This window comes from Argiope bruennichi, chromosome 6 (assembly GCF_947563725.1).
Source record: "Argiope bruennichi chromosome 6, qqArgBrue1.1, whole genome shotgun sequence".
NCBI classification, from domain to species: domain Eukaryota; kingdom Metazoa; phylum Arthropoda; class Arachnida; order Araneae; family Araneidae; genus Argiope; species Argiope bruennichi.
In genome coordinates this window covers 34,251,789-34,277,220 of record NC_079156.1, presented here as the reverse complement: position 1 = coordinate 34,277,220, position 25,432 = coordinate 34,251,789, and the positions used below count along the sequence as shown (strand labels likewise).

Below are 25,432 nucleotides of genomic sequence, written 5' to 3'. Positions count from 1 at the left end.
TTCCCCAGCTCCAACCATTGGACTAATTGCAAAAATTATTTCATATTAAAGCATCTGACCCTTAGATACATTATCAATGGCCACCTGCACCTATTTTCACCGTTCTAAAGTTTCGAAAGATTTTACAAAATAAACTTTGGCAGAGTTCCAAACCTTAGCAAATATTCGCCTATGTACACATATTGCTAATTATCCAGAATGTTTATGTTTATCAACCAAGTTTAATTTAAAATTATACCTTCTCATATTGCGATAAGATGTTAATGAAAGTTATAGTTGGCATCAGTATATTAATGGTATATTCTTTTATATAAAATGAAATAATAATTTAATGAATAATAATTAATTATATATACATATATTAATTAAATTGGCAACACGTCCAAGAATGTTATAGATTATTGAGAAGATTGTGCAATAGAGAAAAGACATCAGTTTGTGATGGATTAATTTTAATACATTAATACAACAATGATTTATTAATACATGGCTTACAATTACATGAGCGAGCCAAAGAGGATGGGAAATGCCATTTTATTGGAAATTTTTGTCGCTGTTTCTGAAACTATGACATTCTTCCTCTCTCTAATATACTAGCTATTGAAATAATTCGTGAATCTGCAATTGTCATATTCTGTTGATGTTGTAATCCATGAATTCATTTATATCTTAAACAAGATCTAAAAATGATTTTACTAATTGTATCTGTTAAGTAAAACTAACAGCTACAAAAGAGTAATAAATTCATTGTCTCCAAATTAAAAATCACTGCTGGTAAAATAAATCATAAGCTTTAATTCCAAAAATATTCCATAAATCTCTAACATTACGAGTTTCGAACCACACCTTTTTAATTTTTGAAGACATAAGGTATATTTCTAGTCTACTCAAGGTATATTAATAGTTTTCTAATTATTTTCAAACGAACTAATTCTTAAGCCTAAAATAACTTGGCAGTGTTATGCGTAAAAGAAGAAAATTACGTTAAATTTAACATTTTCTCTTCTATCTTAACACATTTGTAATAATTTTTATCAATTTCACATGTTAAAAGTAATGTGTTGTAGTTTAAATTCTTGAAATGATGGGAATTTGATAATGATAATTCAAAACACATTTATTAGTTCTAAAATGAGCTTCAAAATGAAAAAAAATTAAAACAATGTAAAATGCATTTTTTTCCTCCACGTAAATTGATATCTAACATACATCAATAAATAATTTAAAATTCTCCGCAATTCATATTTCATATAGTCTTTGCTATACCAAGAAGTGTTGACTAAAAGAAGTATTGATTGAAATCTATTTTAATGTACTCTTTCACATAGCCTAGGATGTCAACTATGCCGAAACTTCAAAGTCAAAAGTCAAGATGGTTGACAAGATAAACAATAGCATGCATAGGGTTGCTAGAAGAACTATTTCGCTTGCATGTTTGGGTTACCATATGAGAGACAAACTCAATTTCGACATTTCAGTATAACGGATTTTTTGTAGAAAATTATAAATTATCTCATTATGAAAAAAAAATTTCTTCATACCAGTTGTAATCAAATTTTACCTAACTAGTTTCTTTTAAAACGTTTTTTCTTTCTACTTCTATAATTATTATTTACACCTTCTTCAATTTCATTGTTTTTTTTTTCCTTTTTTTAGTTTTTCGCATCAGAATTTGTGTCTGGACACAGCAACGTGTCGATAGAAAAGCCCAGCCACTGTCGAGTGTCTGGTGGTTCTCTTTTAACTCAAGAACACTTTGCCCTTTATTCTTGTGCCAGTTGCTATCGTCACATGGATGTCAGGCTTTTTGAAAATGGGTATGTTAAAAAGAACTTATTGTTTTTCAAATTTATTCTAATCCTACATATTTCTGTGTTATGCTAGGAACTACCAGCCGCTTTTGGCGATCAACTGTTCGTGGGGAATAATGTTTGCTAAAACTTTCAAATTATATTTTATATAGCTTACTATGAATGGTTTTAAGCAAAATATTTTCAAACTTCAAAATTTGATAACACGTACTGTTTTTGAAGCTTTAAATCATTCTGTTCATTATGCTGTGCATCTTCCTAATTTTATTCTCTGACCTAAAACTCGCCTGAACTTTCATTAGAACTTTTAATTAGCTGTTTCACCTGAACTTTAATTTGAAAGGGAATAGATTGAATTTCAACTAAAACAAAAACTTTTTCCTTAAAACTATTTAAAAATAAGCACACTTTAAAAATTTGTAACCGTTGCTTATTTTAGAAGTTAAACCTTAAATGTGAATTAAATGAAATTAAAAAAAAATGTTATAAAGGCATACTTTAAGCAAAAACCTGGAGCGTCATGAAAAGATATGCAGCATTTTAATATCTAGATCATTAACAATGGGAAAAAATGCAGAATAGAATATTTGTAATAACAATAAAAATGATATGAGTTTCACTTCATCAGTGAAATAGATTGTTGTAAATTAAGTTTTAAAGTATTCTGAAAATTCAAATAAAAGAACAGTACAGAAATTAAATTGACACATTGAAAAAATAATTCTTTGAATTTCAAGATGATGCGAAACTTATTTTGTACTATAACAGTTTGAGCACTTATGGTCAAAAAAACATCATAATTTCATTTAATTTTTGAATAAATTTAAATTTTAAAAAAAAACTATCCAAAATGCATACCATTAGTGCCAAATTTGGTAATTTTAGATCTTTCGGAAAGCCCTATAGGGCGTCAATACACACTTACACATTCTCTTTAATTATTAAGAGAAATATGCAATAATTTTTACATTTGTGTAATCTAGAGAATGCTGCTCTTTGATAAATAAAGTACTTTAATTTCGCATAACCATAAATAGGATAACTATTTAATATAACATTACATCCCAAAAAAATTATTTGGACATGCACTGGAGTTCTGACTCATAAATTATCAATCACATTGGAAAAATCAGTAAAATTATGAAGTTTCTCTATTAAGAATAATTTAATATAATATAACACTGCCCCCTCCAAATTTGGAGATTCCCTGGAATTCTGGTCTATATATCGTTAATTGTATTATAAATGATTAAGCATATTGGAAAATTAGCAGCATTTTCATATTTCTCTATTTAGAATAATTAGTTAATATAACCCCTTCCAAAATGAGAGTATTTGGAGATGCCCTAGGGTTCTGGGCTATAAATGGTTAATCGGACTGAATAAAAATGTGAAACCTCCACATTACATGCCACCAAATGTTCTACGATTTCCCAATTAGCTAAGAAGCAACAAGACAGAATTTATCTTCATGAACTGAGAAATATTGTCAATACGTTATCGGACTAAGTCAACATCCATAGAATATGCACTTTTTTTGTGTGTGCGCAATAATAAATACTATTGCGTGACAAGACTCAGTTCCACCCACACTAAGAAGAGAAAGGATGCTTCCGCGACATAAGTACTCATATATTAGCGTTGAATAATACGAAGACAATAAAAGAGTGCTATGTTCAAGAACTGTATTTCGGAAATATATGTGTTGTCAGGCGCACCCTTTAAGTATTCCTAATGCTAAAAAAGTTCTGGTAATTAGAGAATTAAAAAAAATGATGGATAAGAAGGAATTATAGCTTCTTTTATGAGTGGGAAACCTGATGGAAGCGGATTTCTTAACATTTATATGTATTCAAGTGAAATACTACTAACAAACAGCATTAATGTTGACTTCTGACACTCATAATGCATTTACAGTTCAGTATGCTTATAAAGCCACTATCCGGATGTTGATACAAGATAAAAAAATTTTGTTTTCCTTAGATGACATATTTTTCATGAGATTCTTAAGTGTCGCCACACTACCCATGATCAGCTTTAAGTTATACTTATTCAAATTAAAATAACACTTTTTTTTTCATTGCGCTCAATAGGGACATCACTCTGAAATTTTGAAAATACTTTAAAATGTCATAGTGATAAATTTTGAAATCAGTCATTGAATAAAAATGGTATATCAGAAGTTCTAGCTATTTTTATTTTGTTCATTAGTAATAATGGGCGAAAATAAAAAAAATATGCAATTCCAGCTGCTGCTGAAAATGAATAGGTATCTTATATTCCAATGTTTTCAAAGAAAAGATATTATTTTCCTGTCATTGCTCCAAAATCTCCATTTTGAAAGGTTATTTTGAAATTTCCTCCTTCGGTAATCTTAAGCTTAAATTTCTAACCATGGAATAAAAGACATCATAAGGTGTTCCTCAACTTTTGGAGTTTGGGAAAATCTTCTCTACTGTTTCGTTCATTATTTCACTGAGATTTAGAATGGCCTTTAACTAAATGTTATGTGATATTAATGAAACTATGCTAGGTGAATAAGATAAGGTGATTTCACGATGACTAGAACATTAGTACGATGGTTAAGATACTGATATGAAATTGAAAGAGATGATAGATATAAATAGTAAAAATTCGAAGAATGGAAAACCTTCCCTATTGTTACATTCATTATTTCATCAAGATCGACTGGCTTAGTGTTCTGGAATATTGATGAGACTAAGCATGGCAAAAAAAAATATAATGAATCTATTATAACTAACACATTAGTGTAGATACAGATGTGAAGTTCAATCAGGTGAAATATAAAGAATGTTAGTGAATATTGGAAGATAAAATGCCTTTTCTACTTTTACAATCAAAATTTATCCAAGGTTTAAAGGTAGCTTTATGTAAATGTTATGGGGTACTGATGATATTATACATGACGAATTTGATATGCTGACTTTATGATCACTAACACATTAGTTTAGATACAGATGTGAAATTGAATCAGGTGAAATATAATGTTAGTGAATACTGGAAGATAAAATGCCTTTTCTACTGTTACAATCATAATTTACCCAGGTTTAAAGGTAGCTTTATGTAAATATTATGGAATACTGATGATAATATACATTTCGAATTTGATATGCTGACTTTATGATCACTAACACATTAGTTTAGATACAGATGTGAAATTGAATCAGGCGAAATATAAAGAATGTTAGTGAATATTCGAAGATAAAATGCCTTTTTTACTGTTACAATCAGAATTTCCCCAAGGTTTAAAGTTAGCTTTATGTTAATGTTATGGGATACTTATGATATTATACATGACGAATTTGATACGCTGACTTTATGATCACTAACACGTTAGTGTAGATACAGATGTGAAATTGAAACAAGTAAAATATACAGAATGTTAGTGAAAAATTTGGAATATAGGAAGCTTTCTTTACTGTTACAATCATTATTTCACCAATATTTAAAGTGACGTCTAATTAAATGTTATAGGATACTGATGATATTATACATGGCGAATGAGATATTATGAGTCTATGATGACTAACGCATTAGTATGATGGTTGAGATACTGTAAAAATGAAAAGAAGTATTAATGTTGATTTAAAAGTGGTTGAGATAATTTTATACTGCATGAAAAAAAAAGAGTTTCGACAGAAACTGCTAACTTCTGATATTGCTCTGATTGCATATTTGTAAATGATCTAGCGTATTTTGGAAGAAAAAGGCTTAAAATCTTATATCTACAATCTCGCCGCTAAGGCATCGGCATTTTCAATAAAATGCTAGTAAAATATCTCGGTTTTTGATCCCTGACATGAAAAAAAAAAAAAAGATGCTTGCAGTTTGAACTCGCTATATAAACTTCCGATCAACAGAGAAATATAGTGATGTCTATTTTCAGATTAGATTTAAGAGCAGGCTGTTTCCTGTTTATATGTTCGCTATATTTCTTACTTATTGTGTTGATATTCGTGGAAGTGTGCATCCGGCTTTATTCTTTCTTTTTTTTTACAGTACCAAAACCTCATTTCATTTCTTATATGAAAAATTATATTATACAGCAGGGGTGGGCATTAAGTCGATCGCGATCGACCGGTGGACCACCAAGACATTTTGAGATGACCGCTGTTACTAATTATCTAAGACCAGCAGAATAAAAGAAACTAATTTTTACATTCATTTATTACCCATTTGGCAATGTTTATATGGAAGAAATAACTGAAAATATAAATTGTATATATTCTTTTTATCTCTTAAGGAAAACTAAGTTTTTCTCCTTTAAAATGACAATTTTAAAAGCACGTAGTTCATAACCTAAGAGTAATTTTTGGAATCTAATAAATGAAGTAAAATATCCTAATTTAAAAAAAAGCTGTACATGATTTAACATCGTTCTTTGGTTCTACCTACCTACGTGAATATCCATTTTCAACGATGAATATAATTAAGACAACATATCACTCCCATCTCGGAGACTATAACTTAGAATCCAGTACAAGATTAGCAGTTAATAATTATATTCTTAGATATCCAAAATTGGCGGACAGTATGCAGACAAAGTCTTCTACTAACTATAAATACTAGAACTAACTTTAGATGAAAATTACTTATATTTTAATGTATTTTGAATTGATTGTTAATAAATATATGATTTGATATTATATTAGTGACTATTATAATTATAGTTGTATCTTGCTATTATTATTATTATGTTTGTAGTTATGTAGGTAATTACATATTCCGTATGTATTATTAAGTTGTAATAAATATCGTAGACCAATTTTTAACTAACTACACCAATGCCACTGGGTGAACCGCAGCACCTTGAAAAAATTAAAATAGTTCGTACTCTGGAAAAGTCTGCCGACCTCTGTTATACAGGTTATAACATTATTTTTTTTTCGAATATGAAAAATGCTATACAGGGTGTAACATCTTTTTATAATCTTGGTGGTGTTTTAATTTTTGTAACCAGGTTATAACATCATTTTTACACTCTTATAATGATCCAATATTTAATTTCTAAATAATTAGACATTGCCGATGGTATTTTTCCTGATGGAAAATTAATTTTAAACGATGTAAAAATTTTTATTTTATGTTGTTTGTGTCAATAAATGTATTGATAAAGAAATATAAAATCGAAATTTTTAACAGTTCCTACTAATCACATTTATTTTATTTTTTACTCTTTTTTTAACCCTTGTTAGTTTTTTTTTTTTTTTTTTTTTTTTTGCATTTTTATTTATATGGGGGTTAGAACTTTGTAATTCTTTATATTTTGCTTTCCTTCTTTATGTGTGTTTTAATTTGCTTTGTGGTTAGTATTCCTTGTATGTTTTTGATTAATGCACTCAATAAATGGAGTCAATCTGTAGTGTGCTTATTTCAAATAAATAAATTTTTATAAAATATTCCTGAACATTTTAAACAATGGTATATTTTTAACTAGACAGATTAGGCAGCTACTTGGGTTCACAGGAATGAGAAAGGACAAATATTTTTAAAAAAATGTTATTTGTCTCATTACACAATATATAAATTATACAATAATGCGATAATTTTAAAACTATCAAGCATATTTAATCAGGTTTTTTTAAATTCAGTTATTACCGTATTTATATACATAATTTATAAATGTTTGCTTTATGTATTAGTATGCAAACATGAATACAACACATTCGTAAATCATATTAAATTAATAAATAAGTAAAGACATACATTTTCACATAATTGCTGATTGGTTTGGTTTATGTTTTAATGGCACAAGAGCCAATCTTGGCTAAACTGCGCCATCACATAATTGCTGAAATTAAACGTAAAATAAAAAATTAGCATAAAATAAATCATCAGCGTATTAATCAAATAAGGAATGCTCAAATGTGGAACTAAATTGAATATTTATTAAAAAGAAGAATATAATGTGCACTAACAAAGGACACAGAATGTTTATATTCGTCACTGATTTTAAACAAAGACCCTTTTTTCTAGGATTAAAACTGGCCGAGTTATGAAGCTTTGAATTTCATTAATTTAAGCCAATCTCAACAAAGTTCTCAAGCAAAAGAGTCTTGTTGATTAGTTGATCTTCCTCGATGCAATCCTTCAAATGGCCTCAAATTACATAAAATATTAATATTCAAAGCTCCACCATTTAATCAGTTTTAGTCCTAGAAGTGTAGAATCCTTTTGTTTAGAATATCAGTAAGTCAATATTTTATCTAATATCACTAGTCAGGGTAAAGTAATGTGCAAATATTTAGACTTTTTAATTCTTCAAAACTACATTTATTGAATAAACTTGTTATTTACGTCATAACATGTTAAGCACCATTCAGTCACCAGTGATCGGCACTAAACTTTCCGTTCTGCCCGCATCTATCACTGGTGACTAACCTTTTACTTTTCGTTCACGCCAATCTGTCACTGTTGACTGACAATATAATTTACGTTCAGACTGCGTTAGTCCTTATTGACCGACGGTACTCATTAAAAAAATTATATTCTCTTAATAAATTTTAATCTGGAGACCACAAAATAAGGCACCGAAATGCATGTAATCTTATCAAGATTTTATATCGATATCGGGTTGTCAACATATCAAAGAAATCGGATATCTCGGATTAGACGGAAAATAGGCTTGGCCTTTAACGTGGTAAGAGATTTTTTTCGAACTGTAATGCCTATTTATATCGATTTAGAATTGGGATGTCTTGCCCAGATTAGGATATTTTATATATATATATATGCGTATACTATCCATATCAAAACTTTTTTTAAAACAATTTTTATTTATGCCAATAATATAGGATGAATATATATCCATATATGTTATTATACTGGTATTATTTTGAAATTATTTGAAATTTGTCTATATTATTTAAAAAACAGTCTTCTAGATTTTTTTTTTTTTTTTGCATACTCCATAATAAAAGTTTTAGTCCACCCCCTCAGAATTTCTGAATACTTCTACAGATTTGGAAGGATGCAAAGCAACACATGTGTATATGCAAGACAACACTTGTATGTCCGAGCTCAAAGAAATTAGACGAAGATTCATTATGAATAGTAATTTTAACACGATATTACAATACCCTGTAAATTTAAAAATGTTAAAAGAAATAAATGATAGAAAAGATTTGTATCCTTTTACCAAAGTTTGAAGATTCTTTGAACTTTTGTTAGCCAATGTTTTCTTATGCAAAAATTTGGATAATTAATGAGCATAACAGTTAGCCACAATAATCCCTTTTCATACGGCTTAGTTCTGTGGTAAAAAAATGACTGGCTTTAATTAAAAAAAAAGAATAGCATAAAAACTGTAGAACACAAAGGTTAAATACACCACGAATGCTCAGATTTTCAGATTAGCATCATTATTTAGAAGATTCAAAATACTTCTGATTTTTTTTAAACTGACAATCTACGCGTATCCTAATGATTTTAAAACATTAAGAAATATTTGTCGCGCGATTTTTACTTACATTATCATATGTAGATAAACAAAAAGTTTGCATATTTTGAATATTTAAATAACTTTTCGAAATTGTAAATTGTTTTAATGTCAGGCTTACAATCAGTTTTACGCTACCAATCAAAAAGAAGTATTCCCTCATTGTATAGAATGTTTTAATGTTAAGAACGAATGCAGTAAATGGATGTCAATTACAGTAAACGGATACATTAATTAAGCTGTCACTATTGAGTTCATGAATTTTGAACTCAACTTATTTGCTCCTCAAAGCAACGAAAGACCACAGGGTGTGTCACAATAGATTAAGTGTTCCAAAACATAGGGTGTGACAAACATCCCAAAAAGAACTCGATAAGAAATATCTTGTTACCCAGTAAGACAGGATGTTAGAAGTCTTTTTGTCTGGATCCATGTGAGGCCAAAAAAAAAAAAGTCGTTTTGCTGAATCTAGTATTATGCACACCAAATCGTACAACAGCGTTATAAATCATTTGCTTTATAATTTATTTTCTGTAAGACATTCATATGAGTGCTGAGAAATTGAATCGAATTCAGGGGGAAAAAAGTAGCAAAATATGTCACTGTATAAAACAAAATAAATAAAAATAAGTTTCTGTATAATAAATGTGTTTTCAATATATCTAGAAAAATATCAACAAATTAACGCTAAACCATAATTAAAATTATTAATTAATTATTACATTAGTAAAATATTTCATTTTTGACGACTTTTTTCTCTGTAATCTACGGAGTATAGAGAAAGTAGAATAATTATCAAAAAATTCGAACTCGATATTTTGACGAATCTCCACGTTTTAGACCCCGAGACCTTTAGACATAAACCGAGTTTTAGAGCTTTAGTTCGAAAATCAGAATTTTAGAAAATATCCGTCTCAGTCACAAATATAACTTATAAGCACTTTGAGCTACACGGATGAAATTTAGTATACTGTCTTTATACCATATTTGCATATTTCTATAAAATTTTGGGTAAAATCAGTGCTGAGGGCGTCCGCTTGTCTGGCTGTAAAAATATAAATTACCATGTTAAGCTCAAGATTTAGATAGATAAAATTCTTACAAATATTTTGCATCTATATTGCAGACACCTGTCAAATTTTGTGCGAAATCCAATAAAGGGCTGACTGTGTGTCTGTCTGTACTTTCAAAAAGAAATAAACGCGATAATTCAAAAACGCAATGACTTAAACATATGAAATTTGGTATGGGATTTTGTGATTACAAGTGCAGTTTTGTGTCAAATTATTGTTTCAATCGGTTGAGAAATACGCGACTGAAACACAAATTTGTTTTCCGGATACTGTTAATCGCATACCAGGGCTTAATCGCCAAATAACTCGCCAAGGATGACACGATTTATTCAGTAAAGATGCTAAATTCACGTCAAGAGTTACTATTCCGTAACTATTGTACATGTGTACCATGTAAGGCATTCTCTGACTTGATAAGTTTATTAGAAAGCATGCGAGAAAAGTTTTGGGAGACCACACTTTTTGGTTATTATTTTTACATAAGTTAGTTTCAAAGGTTGAACTTCGATTGAATATTGATTTCAAGAAAAACGATATGATTTAATAAAAACAAGGTATATTTCGTCATGCAATCCCCTTTCTGAGAATTCAAAATAACCTAATAGTATTTCTGGAGCTAATAAATATTTCTAAACCATTAGCTAGACTAAAATGAGAACTTTATTTTTTTTTTTCATGTGACAGAACTGCCTCTTGCTCTCGAGCATAAAATAAATGCTATAAAAAATGCTGAATCGAAAAATCAAATGCATCACGAACATTACTAATGCATTTTTGATGGAAACATTTGCCAGTACACTTAATTTGTCGATATGTTTTGGCACTTTTATTGTTTTATCGTCAAAACTGACAGATGCTTTATGCACTTTGGCATTTTCCTTGATATATAAAGCATACCAAAACGCATTGAAAATAAAATTACCTGAGGAAAATTAATTCTGAATTTCTACTAAGTAACTTTTATTAAATCAATAATCAGAATAACCTTGGCTAATCCAGAGTATATAGTCAGTTTAATACTGGAAAATATTAAAGCAATTCTTTGCATCACCAAATAATAATAATAATAATAACCTGAGGTAGTTCATTATGAACTTCTATTAATATCTCAAACTGAGAAGTCATTATATGCTCTTTAGATTTGCGAAGAATTCTTCGGGAAATCATATTTTGACATGAAATCTTTTATTTTATTTTTGAAATTAGCTATATAAAGATTATTTGCTTATATATTGCTTCCTTTATTACACAGACGAATTGTTTTTCTACTTTCTTGTGCCGACGTCCTGGCATAGGGGTAGCGCATCTTCCCCGTGGTTTTAGGCGTCCCGGGTTCGAGTCCCGGCTTGGGCATGGTTGTTCTTCCTGTTCTATCTGTGAGATGTGTGAATGCGCCCTCCTGTAAAACGGGGTTGTGCAAGAGAATGAGTGATGCGTGAGTAGTCAAATCGTACTCTTGGCCCAAGTTGGCTCTACGATAAAAATAAGAGGCAGCCCTTAGGCTTAAATCGGCTGTCTTTGAACAGCGGGCTTGTCCGTGGCAAGTGCCATAAGAAACAACAACTACTTTCTTGTAAAACAAGTATTGTAAACGTAAAAAATTCGAACTCGATATTTTGATGAATCTTCTTATTTTAGACTTCCCTGAGTTAGAAAAACACATTATTGGAAAATGTCTGTCTGTCTGTGACAAAGATAACTCAAAGGCGCTTTGAGCTAGACAATTAAATTTTAAGCATGTTTTTGCTTTTTTAATTTTAAGATGATGTAACATTTTTAGTGCATTTTACTAATGGAATTCATTGTTAAAATTGAATTATATAATTAAAATTTTAAATAAGTGCATATTTCTGCTTTCCAGTCTATATATATGCCAGGTTTGGTAGCTCTGCCAAACGGTTTGGCCTGTTCACTGCCAACATACACACACACATACCTTTTTCTTTATTGTTAGTAGAGATTAATTTACAGTCTTGATCCAACACATAAAATTTCCAGACGCAGTTTATCCAAATCACAGCTAAGAAAAGGCTATTTCAAAAGAAATATATCTAGGAAAAAGTTTTATTTATTTATTTTTCATTTTAGCACAAAGCTACGGCAGCGAGGTATGTGGCTACAAAATCCAGAAACAAACGAACTTTACGAACCCTCTTACAAAAACAGGAGCAGTCCCATTTTCAAAACATTCCGTACTTCCAAACAAATAGATCTTTGGATAAGTTGTTGCCAAGCTGCAGTCGAGTGCTGTGACAGCATGAGAGAAACTCCATTAAATTCAGGTAAGTTACCACCCATTTTTGTATTTTTGTCTGTCTCCGAGAAATAAAAATCATTCTAATTGCAACTGTAGTTTGCAGGGACTTTACACAAAACCTACTTCAGAGTATGCCATATCGTTTGCTATAAAATTTCAAACCACAGGCTCTATTGAAAAACGTTTAAGCATTAAATTTTAGAATAAGTAAGACTCATCAATGAGTGTTAAACTTAACTATTATCGTTTTACTTCGTTTTATATGAAGAAAAAATATAGTAAATAATCGAACTAGAGATTTTGACAAATCTCCACGTTTCAGACCTCATTGAGTCCGAAAAACACAGGATTTCATTTTTAGCATTATGTCTGTTTGTATATACGATAATTCAAATACCTTTAGAGCAAGATAAATGAAATTTTTAAAATGAATTTTATACTGAATTTGTAAATTTCTCTTCAATTTTCAATGAAATCCATTCATGGGAAGGTGGCCATCTATCTTTTCCAGTTGTTAATGAGCATGATAATTCAGTCTATACTATTGCATGCAAGTAAACGCAATAACATAGCTACATGAAATGTGGTATGTAATGTTGTGTATTGCTATGTTAAATTTTTCATTTCAGTAAAAATACACCAAAATGCATACAAAGCATTCATATGCGGGACTCAGAATATAAAAATATCTGCATTCGTACATTCACGACATTGCTCAAGGTCAGAAATTTTTTAGCGAGGGGGAGTGGCGTATAATATCTGTATAAAGAAATTTGCTAGGAACCTTAGATGAGACCACTCTCGCTGATTTAAATAGTTAACTATTTCATGGAGGCAGGGCTAACATGGTTGGTAGGGCGTTGGACTCGCATTCCTTAGGTTGTGAATTCGAACTCCGCCGGCAGAAGACTCTCCGTGTGTGGGGTGGCTGGCGCACGTATAAATCTGTCGTGGTCACTAAGTCCTCCATGTCGAGAGTAATACCACTGGATGATCGTTCTCTTGTTCAGGTCTAAATTACGATCTGTGGTTGAGTGAATGAAGTGCATGAATGAGTCCGCCCCGTAAAAAGGGTTGTGACGCGTGAATAGCTAAATCGTACTCTTGACCCTTGTTGGCGCTACTGATAAAAACAAGAGGCGATCACTCGGCTTAAATCGCTGACAGTTTTGTAAAGTGCCATAAGTCACAACACACAACAATACAATTATTTCTTGGTTTTTTAATATTTAATCATTTTTATTTATTTATTGATTTTTTTTTATTTTGTCTAATATACTAATAACTTCCCAAGACCAACATCTCACATTGCTCATCTACGTTCTAGACCTTCACAGATTGAGATGTAAAAATTCTGAATGTTTTACTGATAATATGTGATTAAAATTGATCACACATCATTATTTATGTAATCAAACATTCTCAAGTGATAAAAATTTGTATTATATCCTGTTTTCAGATACAAACAATTTCAAACTGGATACTAAATTTTTTTTTCGTTTTTTTAATAGTTCAATAATAGCTACGAGTCATATATAATTCTATACGGTATTATAATTCCTCCTAACTATTAACAAATAAAGAATTAATATCCTCTTTTTAAAATTATGCTTAGGAAAAGAAATCGAGATTCTACAAACGATAAATAAAAATAACCTTATCTACTTATGTTTGACTCAAAATACCCGTATATTTTTTTTTTTTTTTCATTCTTGACACATTTGTATTTCATATATCATTTGAAGGATGTGAGTACTTCAGATATCGTATAATGCGGGCATGGACAAATGTAGCAATGTCAAAAAATTGCATTCTTCTTTGAAAGATGAATGCTTTGTGATAAATAAAATCGTAAACTAATTGAAAGCCAGCGGGAAGGATTTCCCTGAAATTTTATAATAATCCCTAAACAAAAAGTTAATATCCCTTTTTTTTCTGTATAAAAATTCTGGATATTAGGCAAAGCCGTGAATACTAAATTTGTTTTTAAAAATTTTTTTCAGTGTATGGCACATGAGCATTTTCTATTTCGCAGTATAATAAAGATAACTGGTTATGCATTTTGGGCGCCCCATTTTTAACAGATTGAAACGACATACGGAACTACGACTTTAGTTTCAAGATCACATATCAAATTCCACATGTCTAACTCGTTTCATCTCTTTCGCACTAACTTCTTTTTTTACTATAGAAATAAACTCGAGTTGTTCGGATAGGTTTTGATAAGAAAATATATTAAGTTGTAATTACTTTTCAATATATTTTCTTAATTCGTATCTGTATCTGCTCTTTTCAGCTGGTGCTTCCGACTCCCATCAAAGCTTATCTGTACTTTTTGATATACAGCGACGATAGTCCAAATGTCAAAAAATATATATGTGTAAATATATTTTAGTAGTTACATGGTCCAGAAGAAGAAACTTTGGAAATTTTAAAACTTCGATATATTTTATTATGGGAGGCATTTTATGTACAAGAAGCGATGATAAAAATACATCCGTTTACATCGCGATACAAGTGCAGAAAAGCAAAAGAGACCGAAATTTTTCCCTTCGGTGGTCTTACTATGAAATTTTGATAGGGATTTCTTTAACACTTGTAGACTTAGGAAAGGGAAATTTAGATAGTTCTAAAAGAATGTTGTAAATCTTAAGGATTTTTATCCCTTCACTAGGGGGCGTGAGAAAATGCCGAATTCATCCTTTTTCTAGAGCATGTGTTGAAAGTAATTAAATAAAATATGAGAATTGGATCAGGAAATAAGAGAACATTTTAGAATGAAGTTAATATGAGTTAAATTAGGATTAATAATTTGAAAATTAATTAAGATTTAAATTAGATTAAGAGGTATAGTTACGTATATATAAATATAACAAAAAAATTAGCCTTTTACTGGTCTATTTGGTATGTATCGATACTTGCAAGAGAATTTTGATATTCTCCGATTTCGGTCTTTTATAATAATGTAATATAACGTAACAAGATGCTTCTGTGATGTCATCTTGAAGAAAATGCAGTTGTGAAGGGATAAAAAAAGCATAAATCAATTAATTTTTAACAGAAAGCATAATTCTTACTTTGGATTGAAGACAAATAATTTTTGTCCGAGGCAAGACCATTTGAGAAACGCGTGCGCAGACATACATGTTTTCAAAGCAGAAATACATCAACAAGTATAGGTAGAGATTTTATCAACTCAGAGTAGAGATTCATCGTTTCGGAACAAGAGCAATAAGAACAATAAACAGAAGAGTTTAAATCAATAGAATGTACAGTTGTTTGGCCCTGAAAAGCATGGGAAAATACAAAAGCTTGAACAATTCAAAAGCAAAAGCGTTTTTGAATTTCAATTAGAGTAGAAAGAAAAAAAATTTCGACAAACCAATCTCTCTCTCACACACACACACACACACAATTACAATTACTAAAATTTCTCAAAATAAAAAATATATATATTCTAATGAAATAAATGACATTAAATCATTGCATGACTAAAATCACTTTATTAGCATGCGCACAAAAATCACCTGACCAGGATATTTTAATGAAAATTTAATTCGAACATGATTTCTCTTCGGAAATATTCAATTTCCATTCTTAAACAACTACTTTATGCTGTAACTTTATATTGCTATTGTAATTTAGATTTTTTTTTAACTAGAATGTGGCAAACGTTTATAAAAACTGAGTTTATTTTTTTTTTTAATTTTATTTGTTTATTGACAGAGGCTGTTTGCCCTCGAACCTGGGATGGATGGAACTGTTGGCCTGACACTGCACCAGGTACTATCCAACAAGCACCTTGTCCCGCCTACATATACTTCAATAGCGATAGACCTCAGTGCACGCGTAAGTACATTGCAAAGTCTGGAAATTCGAATGAAAATTATCATTGGATGCTTGTGTATGCTGGGTCTGAGTATAGTCATTATTATTTTTAATAAGGTATTGATTTATCTGATAGTTTGATTGCGTCTAATTTTGAAACTTGCGAGAGTTGTTTGGGATGGGACATTTGTTACTTTGAACAGATCATTGACAATGAAGAAAACGGTAACAAATCTGTAATGCATTTTTTCTGCCTAATGTTACCGTGTCATGGTTGGACAGAGATTTACAACGATCCTATTTTGGGAAATTGAATGAGTGTCAGGTCAATGTCTTCCGCCCTTCGCGATTAAAATAAAGGTTATCGAAAATGCATTTTTTTTTCTATTTTAGATACGAAGATCGATCTTCTTTATAATTCCATGCATTATCGAAAAACCTATGTAAACGCAAGGAGTTTCATTAATTCAATCGATTGTCTCTTTGGAGTGTTGATCACGAAGCGAGCTCTCTAGCTGAAAGTTGTGAGCACTAATTGCTGTTTTGAATGAACGACTTTTGTCTTCTGTGTTTAGGACTCCTATTAATGATAACTTTTGTGTACGGTTTGGCAGTTTTTCGCCGACTGTCTGATTTTTTCTTACAGAGATAAAAAGTTCTATTTACTATAATCCAAAGTATTGACTTTTTTCACACCAATACTTTCCATACACCCACCCGATTATTTTCATGACAATTTAAAGGCATCAACGTTTGATCCAAAGTGATATTTGTACTAAATTTACCTGCAAAACGGATCATTGATGACGTTAACTTTAAGATTCCACGACAAGAATCTGCAAACAAGCCATCCCCACACTATTAAGAATAAAAACAAAAATGAAATATGTTCATTGCAATAAAAATTTTTAGAAACTGCAAATATATATATATATATATATATATATATATAATATCTTATTAACTCTTCGTAATTTTATATATGAGATGAGTTGTCTTCATCTATATTCTTCCAAGCATTTTAGATGCCTAACTCTTGAAGTTGCAATATGGCAAGTTAGAAGAACAATACAGAAATAAATCTAAAGCATTTGCACTAAACTCAATGAAGCGCGATTCATTTTCAATTATATTTTGAATGCATGTGGTGAATATCGAAACACACCTGTAGACTTTCCCAAGGCGAATTGAAATATAATTATTCAACTATCAGCATACTTATTTTGTCAATTTTGATAGTAAATATTTCTTCTGAATAACGTCCATGTCATCGAAATGTCAATCTCAAATCGGTTTTTCCTTTACTCTTAGGCGATCATCTAAAAGCATCAAGTACTGGTAACACTACTTCATTAGCCGAAACTGTCGTTACTCAAACATTCGTCCTGTACAGTGTGAGTAAAGACGTTAAGGCCAGGAAGCAAAATTGGGAAAATGCCTAAATCTTAAATTGAGGATTAAAATGCCATTTGGATGGCAATTATTAACCCTAAATACAAGTAAAAGAAGTAGCAAATCTCATTTGTAAATATTTTATTATCGGGGAATATTACAGAACACGTTGACCAGTAAGTGGATATCAGTAAAAACTTTGTTTAGTATAGAAATTAAGATATAAGGGGAAAAAAATCCAAACTTTTAAAAGTTTGTAAGAAGCATTCCTGCGAATTACTTCCAATATTCTGGTTTTCATGAATGGAACCAAATTTGACAAAGTCCGGTGTTTATTTTATACTATTCATCTTCGAATTTATACTATTCATTTAGATTTTATCTCTATTGATGATGTAAAATGTCTCCAATTTGCATGAATTTTTGTTAAGTCACCCCATATATTCCCTATTGGATTAAGATCTGGAGACTTAGCTAGCTATTTCAAAGTTTCAACATTATCAACTTTGGACCATTTTTTTTTTTTTTTTTTTTTTTTTTTTTTGTATTGTTACTCGAATGTTCAGTTTTAGCCAGCAAAAAACATTCAGAATTTGGTTAAAAAATATTTACGTGGACACTTTGGTATAATCGTGAATTCATTTTAACACCAATGAACGAAACTGGGCCCACACTATTACAGGCAAAATACTTTCAATTGATCATAGAGATTCCATCTAATTGGCGCTTAGAAAATGTTTATTTATCTTCTCTCAAATCATACCATTGGTACTGTCATACATCTGGTCCATCCAAATTCTGTCATTTTTCGTCTGTAAAAATTATTTGTATCCATTCATTCCCCCAGATTATAACTTGCTGGCTGAAGTTTAAAATCTCTATTTTATACTTCTGCAACAAACGAGGCTTAATAATTTGACAAACATTTAAACCGGTTGTCTGAATAAGTTTCCTGAACCATTAGTTCTACTGGATGGAAGTCTGCAAACTCTTCCTCATCCCCTATTGTACATGTATTTTGTTCAATATTATATGATATAAACAATATTTGCAATATTGTATAATACTGTTGAATATTTAATAATATAAATATTGTACAATGTTGTGTAACATTCTGTGCTACCTGGGTCAAGTGAGAATATAGCTTCAAGTCTTCCCCTGGTATTCTTCTTATCATAATGGTTTTTCAATTTTAAAAAATTGTGGACTACAGTCATTGATGTTTTTTTATCGCAACAAGACGACTTTTCATTCACATTGAAGAAAAAGCTTCAATTTCCTGATCACTTACCTTTCGTCGTCTTCATAAAGACTATCAAAACTTCAAAGAAATGCATGATAAATTTGTAATTTGAAAAATTATAACCGTCTTTGTAAGTGCAGTAATATTTAAACATATACATGCTCATTTATTTTAAATTTTCATTTATTTATGAAAGTTTTTATTCAGGTTGAAGTTCTAACTTTGAATCTATCCCCTTTTTTTCTGATAATTTTATGTTTACAAATCTTGTTCGCGTTATTTTTTAGGTATTTTGATAAACGTCCGTTTATTTATCGTAACCTTTACTATATTTGATAACGGTAAATTTTTTAAAGCAAATATCTTAGTTTAATTGATTTTGTTTCAGGTTACGCAACAAAAGAATGTTGGGATAACGCTACATGGTTCATTAATTTCAAAGGAAATGAGTATAGTGATTACTCTACATGCGGTCAAGGTGAGGTAAGCAAGCTTTTTTTCATTAGTATCAATGAGAACTCCGACAAACAAGCTCACTTTTATTTGAAAAATCAAATGACATGTAAAGCACATCTGAATAAATTATTTGCTTCTTCTTGCCGTAAGCCAATTACAAGCCATTGCGGTTTTACATACACAAATAGTTTCGTTTCAGAAACGATTAAACACATTTTAAACCGATGCCTTATTTTGTTTAACAATATAGCATACAGCGCTATTCCCCCTCCCCTGGTGGTGAGTTTTTGAACTTTTTATTTTTTTGGCGGAAAAAAAATTCCTATGGCCTTCTTTAAACTATTACTAAATTTGATAACATTTGGTCCAGTAGATTTCCTTTTATGACTATTTCAAAGTGGAACTTTAATTACTATAACCACCCTGTATATGCGAATATAAATCCTGTATCTAAAACAATGCAAAGTATTGTTGTAAAATATATTTTTAAACTTATAAATACTTTTAAAATTTGTTGGATGTTGAATTTAAGTTCTTAGTGAAGTGTATATATCTCAAATTCATTATTTCGTGGAATATGATTAGTTACTTCATGAAATAACTGATAAATCATAATTTATTTTATGAAATAATTAGGAATTCTATGAAATAATTGTATACTTACGTTAAATATTGCAGATAAAAGAAACAGCATGCGAAACACAGAAAAGTCTTTCATTTTGAAATAAAAACTAAAGGAAATTATTCAGAATGTCCATTACTTTGATAGAAAATTAGTGGCATTACGCAAACTTTCTGGAAATTACACAGAACATCCCCTTTCTTGTTGACATTATTTTATCCTCGGCCCTTTTCTTGTCAGTATTAGGATTTTATTCATTCCATTGTCATTCTCCCTTTCCACGTTCGTTTCCAAATTCAACTTGCATTTACCAAGTGCGCTGAGGATAAAATGTTGCGCCATATATTTGCAAATAATAAGTGGTCGTAATTTTTTCTATATTTGGGAACCTGTGACATGTAACATTATCGAAAATATTGGTAAATGCAAGTTGAATATTTTCAGTAATATTACATGTCACAAGTTAACAAATTATAAAAAAGAAAAAGAAAAAAATGCGGTCACTTATTATTTGCAAATATATGGCGCAACTCTTTATTCTCAGTGCAACGACTTTTTTTTAAAGACAAACAGCATGCGTTCAGTAATAAACAGATTTTAATGCCCCCCCCACCCCGAAAACAAAAATAAACCTTTGTAAGGAAGAAAATATTTTATTTGTCAAATATAATGGATGTTCACGCAAATAATTACGAACCACCTCAAAATTAAGGCGTACGCAAACTGAAAGCGAACCTTCCGAGCAAAAAGTAATTTCTGATTAGGTGATTGAACTCTGACCCGACACAAGTCACTTCTATGCATATTGCGCTTTTTTGTCCATATGGTTTGATGAAGATTTTAAGCTCGCATTACAGTTTCATAAATTATGGACAGATACATATACACTCAAGATTTTGTCGTAATTCACTAAAAATTGACTCGCGACTCACAACCCACCACTTGGGAATCCATTGTAATTCCTCGACGATCTTGAAAGCTTAGAAATAGAACGAAATAGAGCATTAAAATTGTACGATTTTAAATGATAAAGACGACATTTATTTACAAATGATAAGTATCCTCTCTTTCAAAAGCTGCAGAACTTCCCACATACCTTATAATAAAATTGCAACGCATTTAAATCAGATGCAAGGATCCAGGGCCCGACTTAGCCTCATTGGGGCCCGCCCCTATGCTTCACTACTTCAGTAAGAACCAAATTTTATGGAAGTATTTAAATTTTTCACTTCGTTATAGATATATAACAAGATTGACTAGAACCTAAAATAGCTATAAGGTAAAAAAAAAAAAAAAATAATAATAATAATAATAAAAAGTTCATTAAACAATGAAACGTAAATAAACTTTCTATTCGATTTGCCCCCCCCCCCCGTCTGATACAGAGACCCGGAGTAACTGCCCCGTATGTCCCCTTCCTTAGTCAGTCTCTGCAAGGGTCCAAACAGAACTGCTCTAGATAGTGTACGAGTTCAAATCGCATCTTCATAACTTTCGATTTTATACTCAATTGTGAAAATAGTAAGCGACATGAGATAACTCCTGCGCCAAATTGCCAACAACTATGAGTTAATTATCAAAATCCAGTATTGTTCAAATATCGCTTCAATGCGTCAGTTTTAATAATGTTTTTGGGCTGACATATTATCTGAAAACTGCAAAACGCGAACTTTGTTATCTACAGAAAACAACATTCTGTCGGATCTAGATCTACCAAATTTTGCATGTAATTGCTTCTCTGATTGCAATCAAGAAAAAACTTTCGAAATTTTAATTAGATTTCAAATTAATAAAAATAAATTCAAATTTTTCCATCGAGGATTTCGGTGTATATTATCAAACAAAATCAATTATTAATACCGCTTTAAAGTTCAAAATATTAACGTTTTTCAGTGTTAATAATTTCATCCCTGTATAGTTTTTCACCGAATTAAATTTTTCGAAATGCAATTGTTATCGTGCGTTTTATTGTTATAGCCTAACTAATTTCATTACTTCATCAAATCTCTCCTGGTTAGGGAGAGGGTAAACAACGGAATCTTGTTCAAGAATGAATACAAAAGCACCGGAGGGATTCCTCATTTCAAAAATGTGTATGGGAGTTTGTTATAATATTAAAGTGAGCAATAATGACTTAAGAAAAACAAAAGTCCTTGTTGTTTAATGTAACAAAATTGTAAATTTTTAACAAATAATGTTAATTTATTTGATAAAAAAATAGCGTTATGTGATTTTTTAAAAATATTATTTAATTTATATATTTGGTCAATAAGAGTGTGTTAAATAATTTTCAAAATATTTGTTTTAACTATTTAAAATTCTTTGGAAATATTGATTCTTAAAAGAATTCGTTTATATTATACTATATATAATGTATCAGTAAGAAGTGCTACTGATGACGGGGTAACCCATGTTGTAAGGTATATATTTATGAAATTTCATAAATAATTTAATTTGTGGTTTCATTTTTATACAAATGTTACAGTATTCCTAACACGTTTGTTAAACTGAATTTCATGAATTAATATTCTTTTACGGTACTTTATTGCTGCAGTCCACGCGATAAATCAACAAAAGTTCAAACCGCCACCAATCGAAAAATTGGCGCTTTTTCAATTTTTCAGCGTTAATTTGAAAAACAAACCAGACGATCATAAAAATTAATAAGTACCTTTGATTTCTAGGTCTAGATCTTTTTTTTTTTTTTTTAATTTCTCAACTTTATTTAATCATCTAAATTTCGACATTCTTAATTGGTAGAATCCCTATATAATCTGAAAAATGGAATATTACTATGTCTGTTTATAATTATCAGTTTACTGGGAATAATCCCCCCCCCCTCTTTTCTTTTTTTTAAAGGATATAAAGCTACTAATGAAGACACATCTCATCACATTTGGAATCTCTATCGTTCTTCTCATTCCAGCACTCATAATATTTTTCTATTACAGGTGAGTTTTTTTTAATCGGAAATGCTTCACTTACAGACATTAAATTTTGAATAATGGCCAAAATTGTGGTAATCTTTTGGAGAGATTGCAGTTTTCGGATTTGACAAACTAAAATTATGAATAAAATCAAAAATATAATGGAATTTTTATAATAGATTTTTCTTTAGAACATCAGTTATAAGGAAAACTAAGAAACATAGGATAACGATACTATTGCAGAAATTTCGCATTTACAGAAGTTAGATCATTTTTAACATCAATTATGGCCTTATAACGCCATCGTAAGGAATTCTCCAATAATTTTAGTTGCTCCACTGTTATTATGTCACACCAATATTGAATTTCTTTAAATAATTGGACCTTATTGTTGGATCATTTCTGTGTGACAAGTTTCTATAGCTCGCACCATGGACATTCGATTGGGCTAAGATCTGGTCATTAAAGTAGTGAAATATGATTGTTTTGAAAGCAGTTTTTACAATTAGTGGCAACATGACATGGAATTCAATCCTCTTGAAATATAAATTCTTCATTATCTGGCAAAAGTTTATTTGTGGACGACAGCATTTTAGGAACGTACTTCATTAATATATTTTTGGATATTTTAATGAAGTACGTTCCAATCAATTAAACAAATTTTGCCATCAGATTTTAGTGTTATATAATAGATCATATCACTAACTAGGAATTTAACAATAAGTATAATGCAATCAGGATAGAAATCCCCTCTTCTTCCCTTTACATAAAAATAATCAGATTATGTTCTAATCATTCTAAATCACCCTGTCTTATTATCCTGCTATCGAATTTGCATTGAATAATATCTGCATTTAATTTCATATTGCATTGGGCCATTTTACTTTGTCTACTTCCAGAGGATTTTTTTCCTTCATATAGACAAAGTCTTTTAATTATTCTATCATCATTCAATGTTATGCATCTTTATCTGTCTTTACAATCTGGTTTTCTAATTATTGAATTTCTTTATACTTCTTAGAAAATACGTCCTTAGTTAGATTTCAACCAACTGTCTTTCTAATTTCATTCTAATTAAAGCCTTGTTCATATAATAATAAAACTTTACATGGCTAGCATAGCTAGTCAAGAATTTACACCATTTCTCTTATTTTTTACATTTTGGCAACTCAGAAAATGGAAGAATACAAAAACAATGACCAACTTGATAGCAATCACAATTATAGAAAAATGACCTGCTTTCAGCGTCAGTTGTTGAATTCTAATGATAACAAGATGCCACTTTATTGGCAGTTTAAATTCTTATGCTCATTGATTATATTCAAATGAAGAAAAGCTGTGATTTATCAACTAAAACAAGATGTGCTTATTTTTCTGGTTCATTATCTATAATTTTTTTTTTTTTAAAATAATTGTACATAATTTAATGCATTATATTCTTGGTTAAATTATCTTTAAAATGACATATAACTTAATGGCATTAATTCAAATAATACTGCAGTTATAAACCTTTAAATTTTCAAAATGCACTTTTTTAAAAAGATTTCCACAATTTTGACCACTATTGTAAGGCATTGCACTGGAAACGAAAATATTCAAATTTACTAAACATAACGAAATATTCACATTTTTTAATGTCCTTATTATATCAGTTAATTCACTATAACTATTAATGGAAATCTATGAAATATTTACTATTTATCTTAGTTAATATAGCAGTCAACTAATGTTATTATTATTATCTTACAAAAAAATTTACAAGTATGTGTTTATTTTTTTCATTTTTATTATTCATTTGAATATAGAATAAAATATGTCTCAGAATTATGTATTTAATTAAGCAAGTAATATAATTTTAATTTTTATTGAAGATTCAAAACATATTAATTTGTAACATAAAGTTTTTCATTAGATTTAGTTTATTTTGAGTTCAAAACATCTCGTTTTAAAACCGACCTCGAAATTTTTATCATCAACACATCCGAATGTGGCAAATCATCAATGGGTTTTGAACCCATTATTCTTTAATATTGCAACTTAACTGCTATGGGGTGACCATGACCTTGATGTAGTTAAGGATCTTCGATGGGGCGAGAAAGTTGACATTATTCTTTGGTCAATTCTATTAAATTACAGAACAAAAGTAAGACAAGAAAATTCATTTAAATACATTTCAAACTTAATCTATAAGTTGGTCAGCACATGTAGTATAAATCAGCAAATGAGAAGGTTTATCTCCCACCCCTATCACCATCCATTTACACCATGATAACTCTAAAATCTCAGTTGAGATGTGAGAAATGTTTGTTTTAATAGAGTATGAAAGTTAGAAGTTTTAATGCATGATGGCATCTTGCACCATCC

The 25,432-nt window shown here is 30.0% G+C and overlaps 1 protein-coding gene across 1 annotated transcript in view; it reads left to right on the top strand.

The window, feature by feature from the left end:
- LOC129972672 (calcitonin gene-related peptide type 1 receptor-like) overlaps positions 1–25,432 on the top strand; it is a 74,429-nt gene that overhangs the window by 42,489 nt on the left and 6,508 nt on the right. Inside the window, exons 2-6 of the mRNA XM_056086893.1 lie at positions 1,657–1,817; positions 12,432–12,625; positions 16,327–16,449; positions 19,452–19,546; positions 23,001–23,092. Of these exons, the coding sequence (XP_055942868.1) occupies positions 1,657–1,817; positions 12,432–12,625; positions 16,327–16,449; positions 19,452–19,546; positions 23,001–23,092 (665 nt within the window). The remainder of the gene's footprint in view (positions 1–1,656; positions 1,818–12,431; positions 12,626–16,326; positions 16,450–19,451; positions 19,547–23,000; positions 23,093–25,432) is intronic.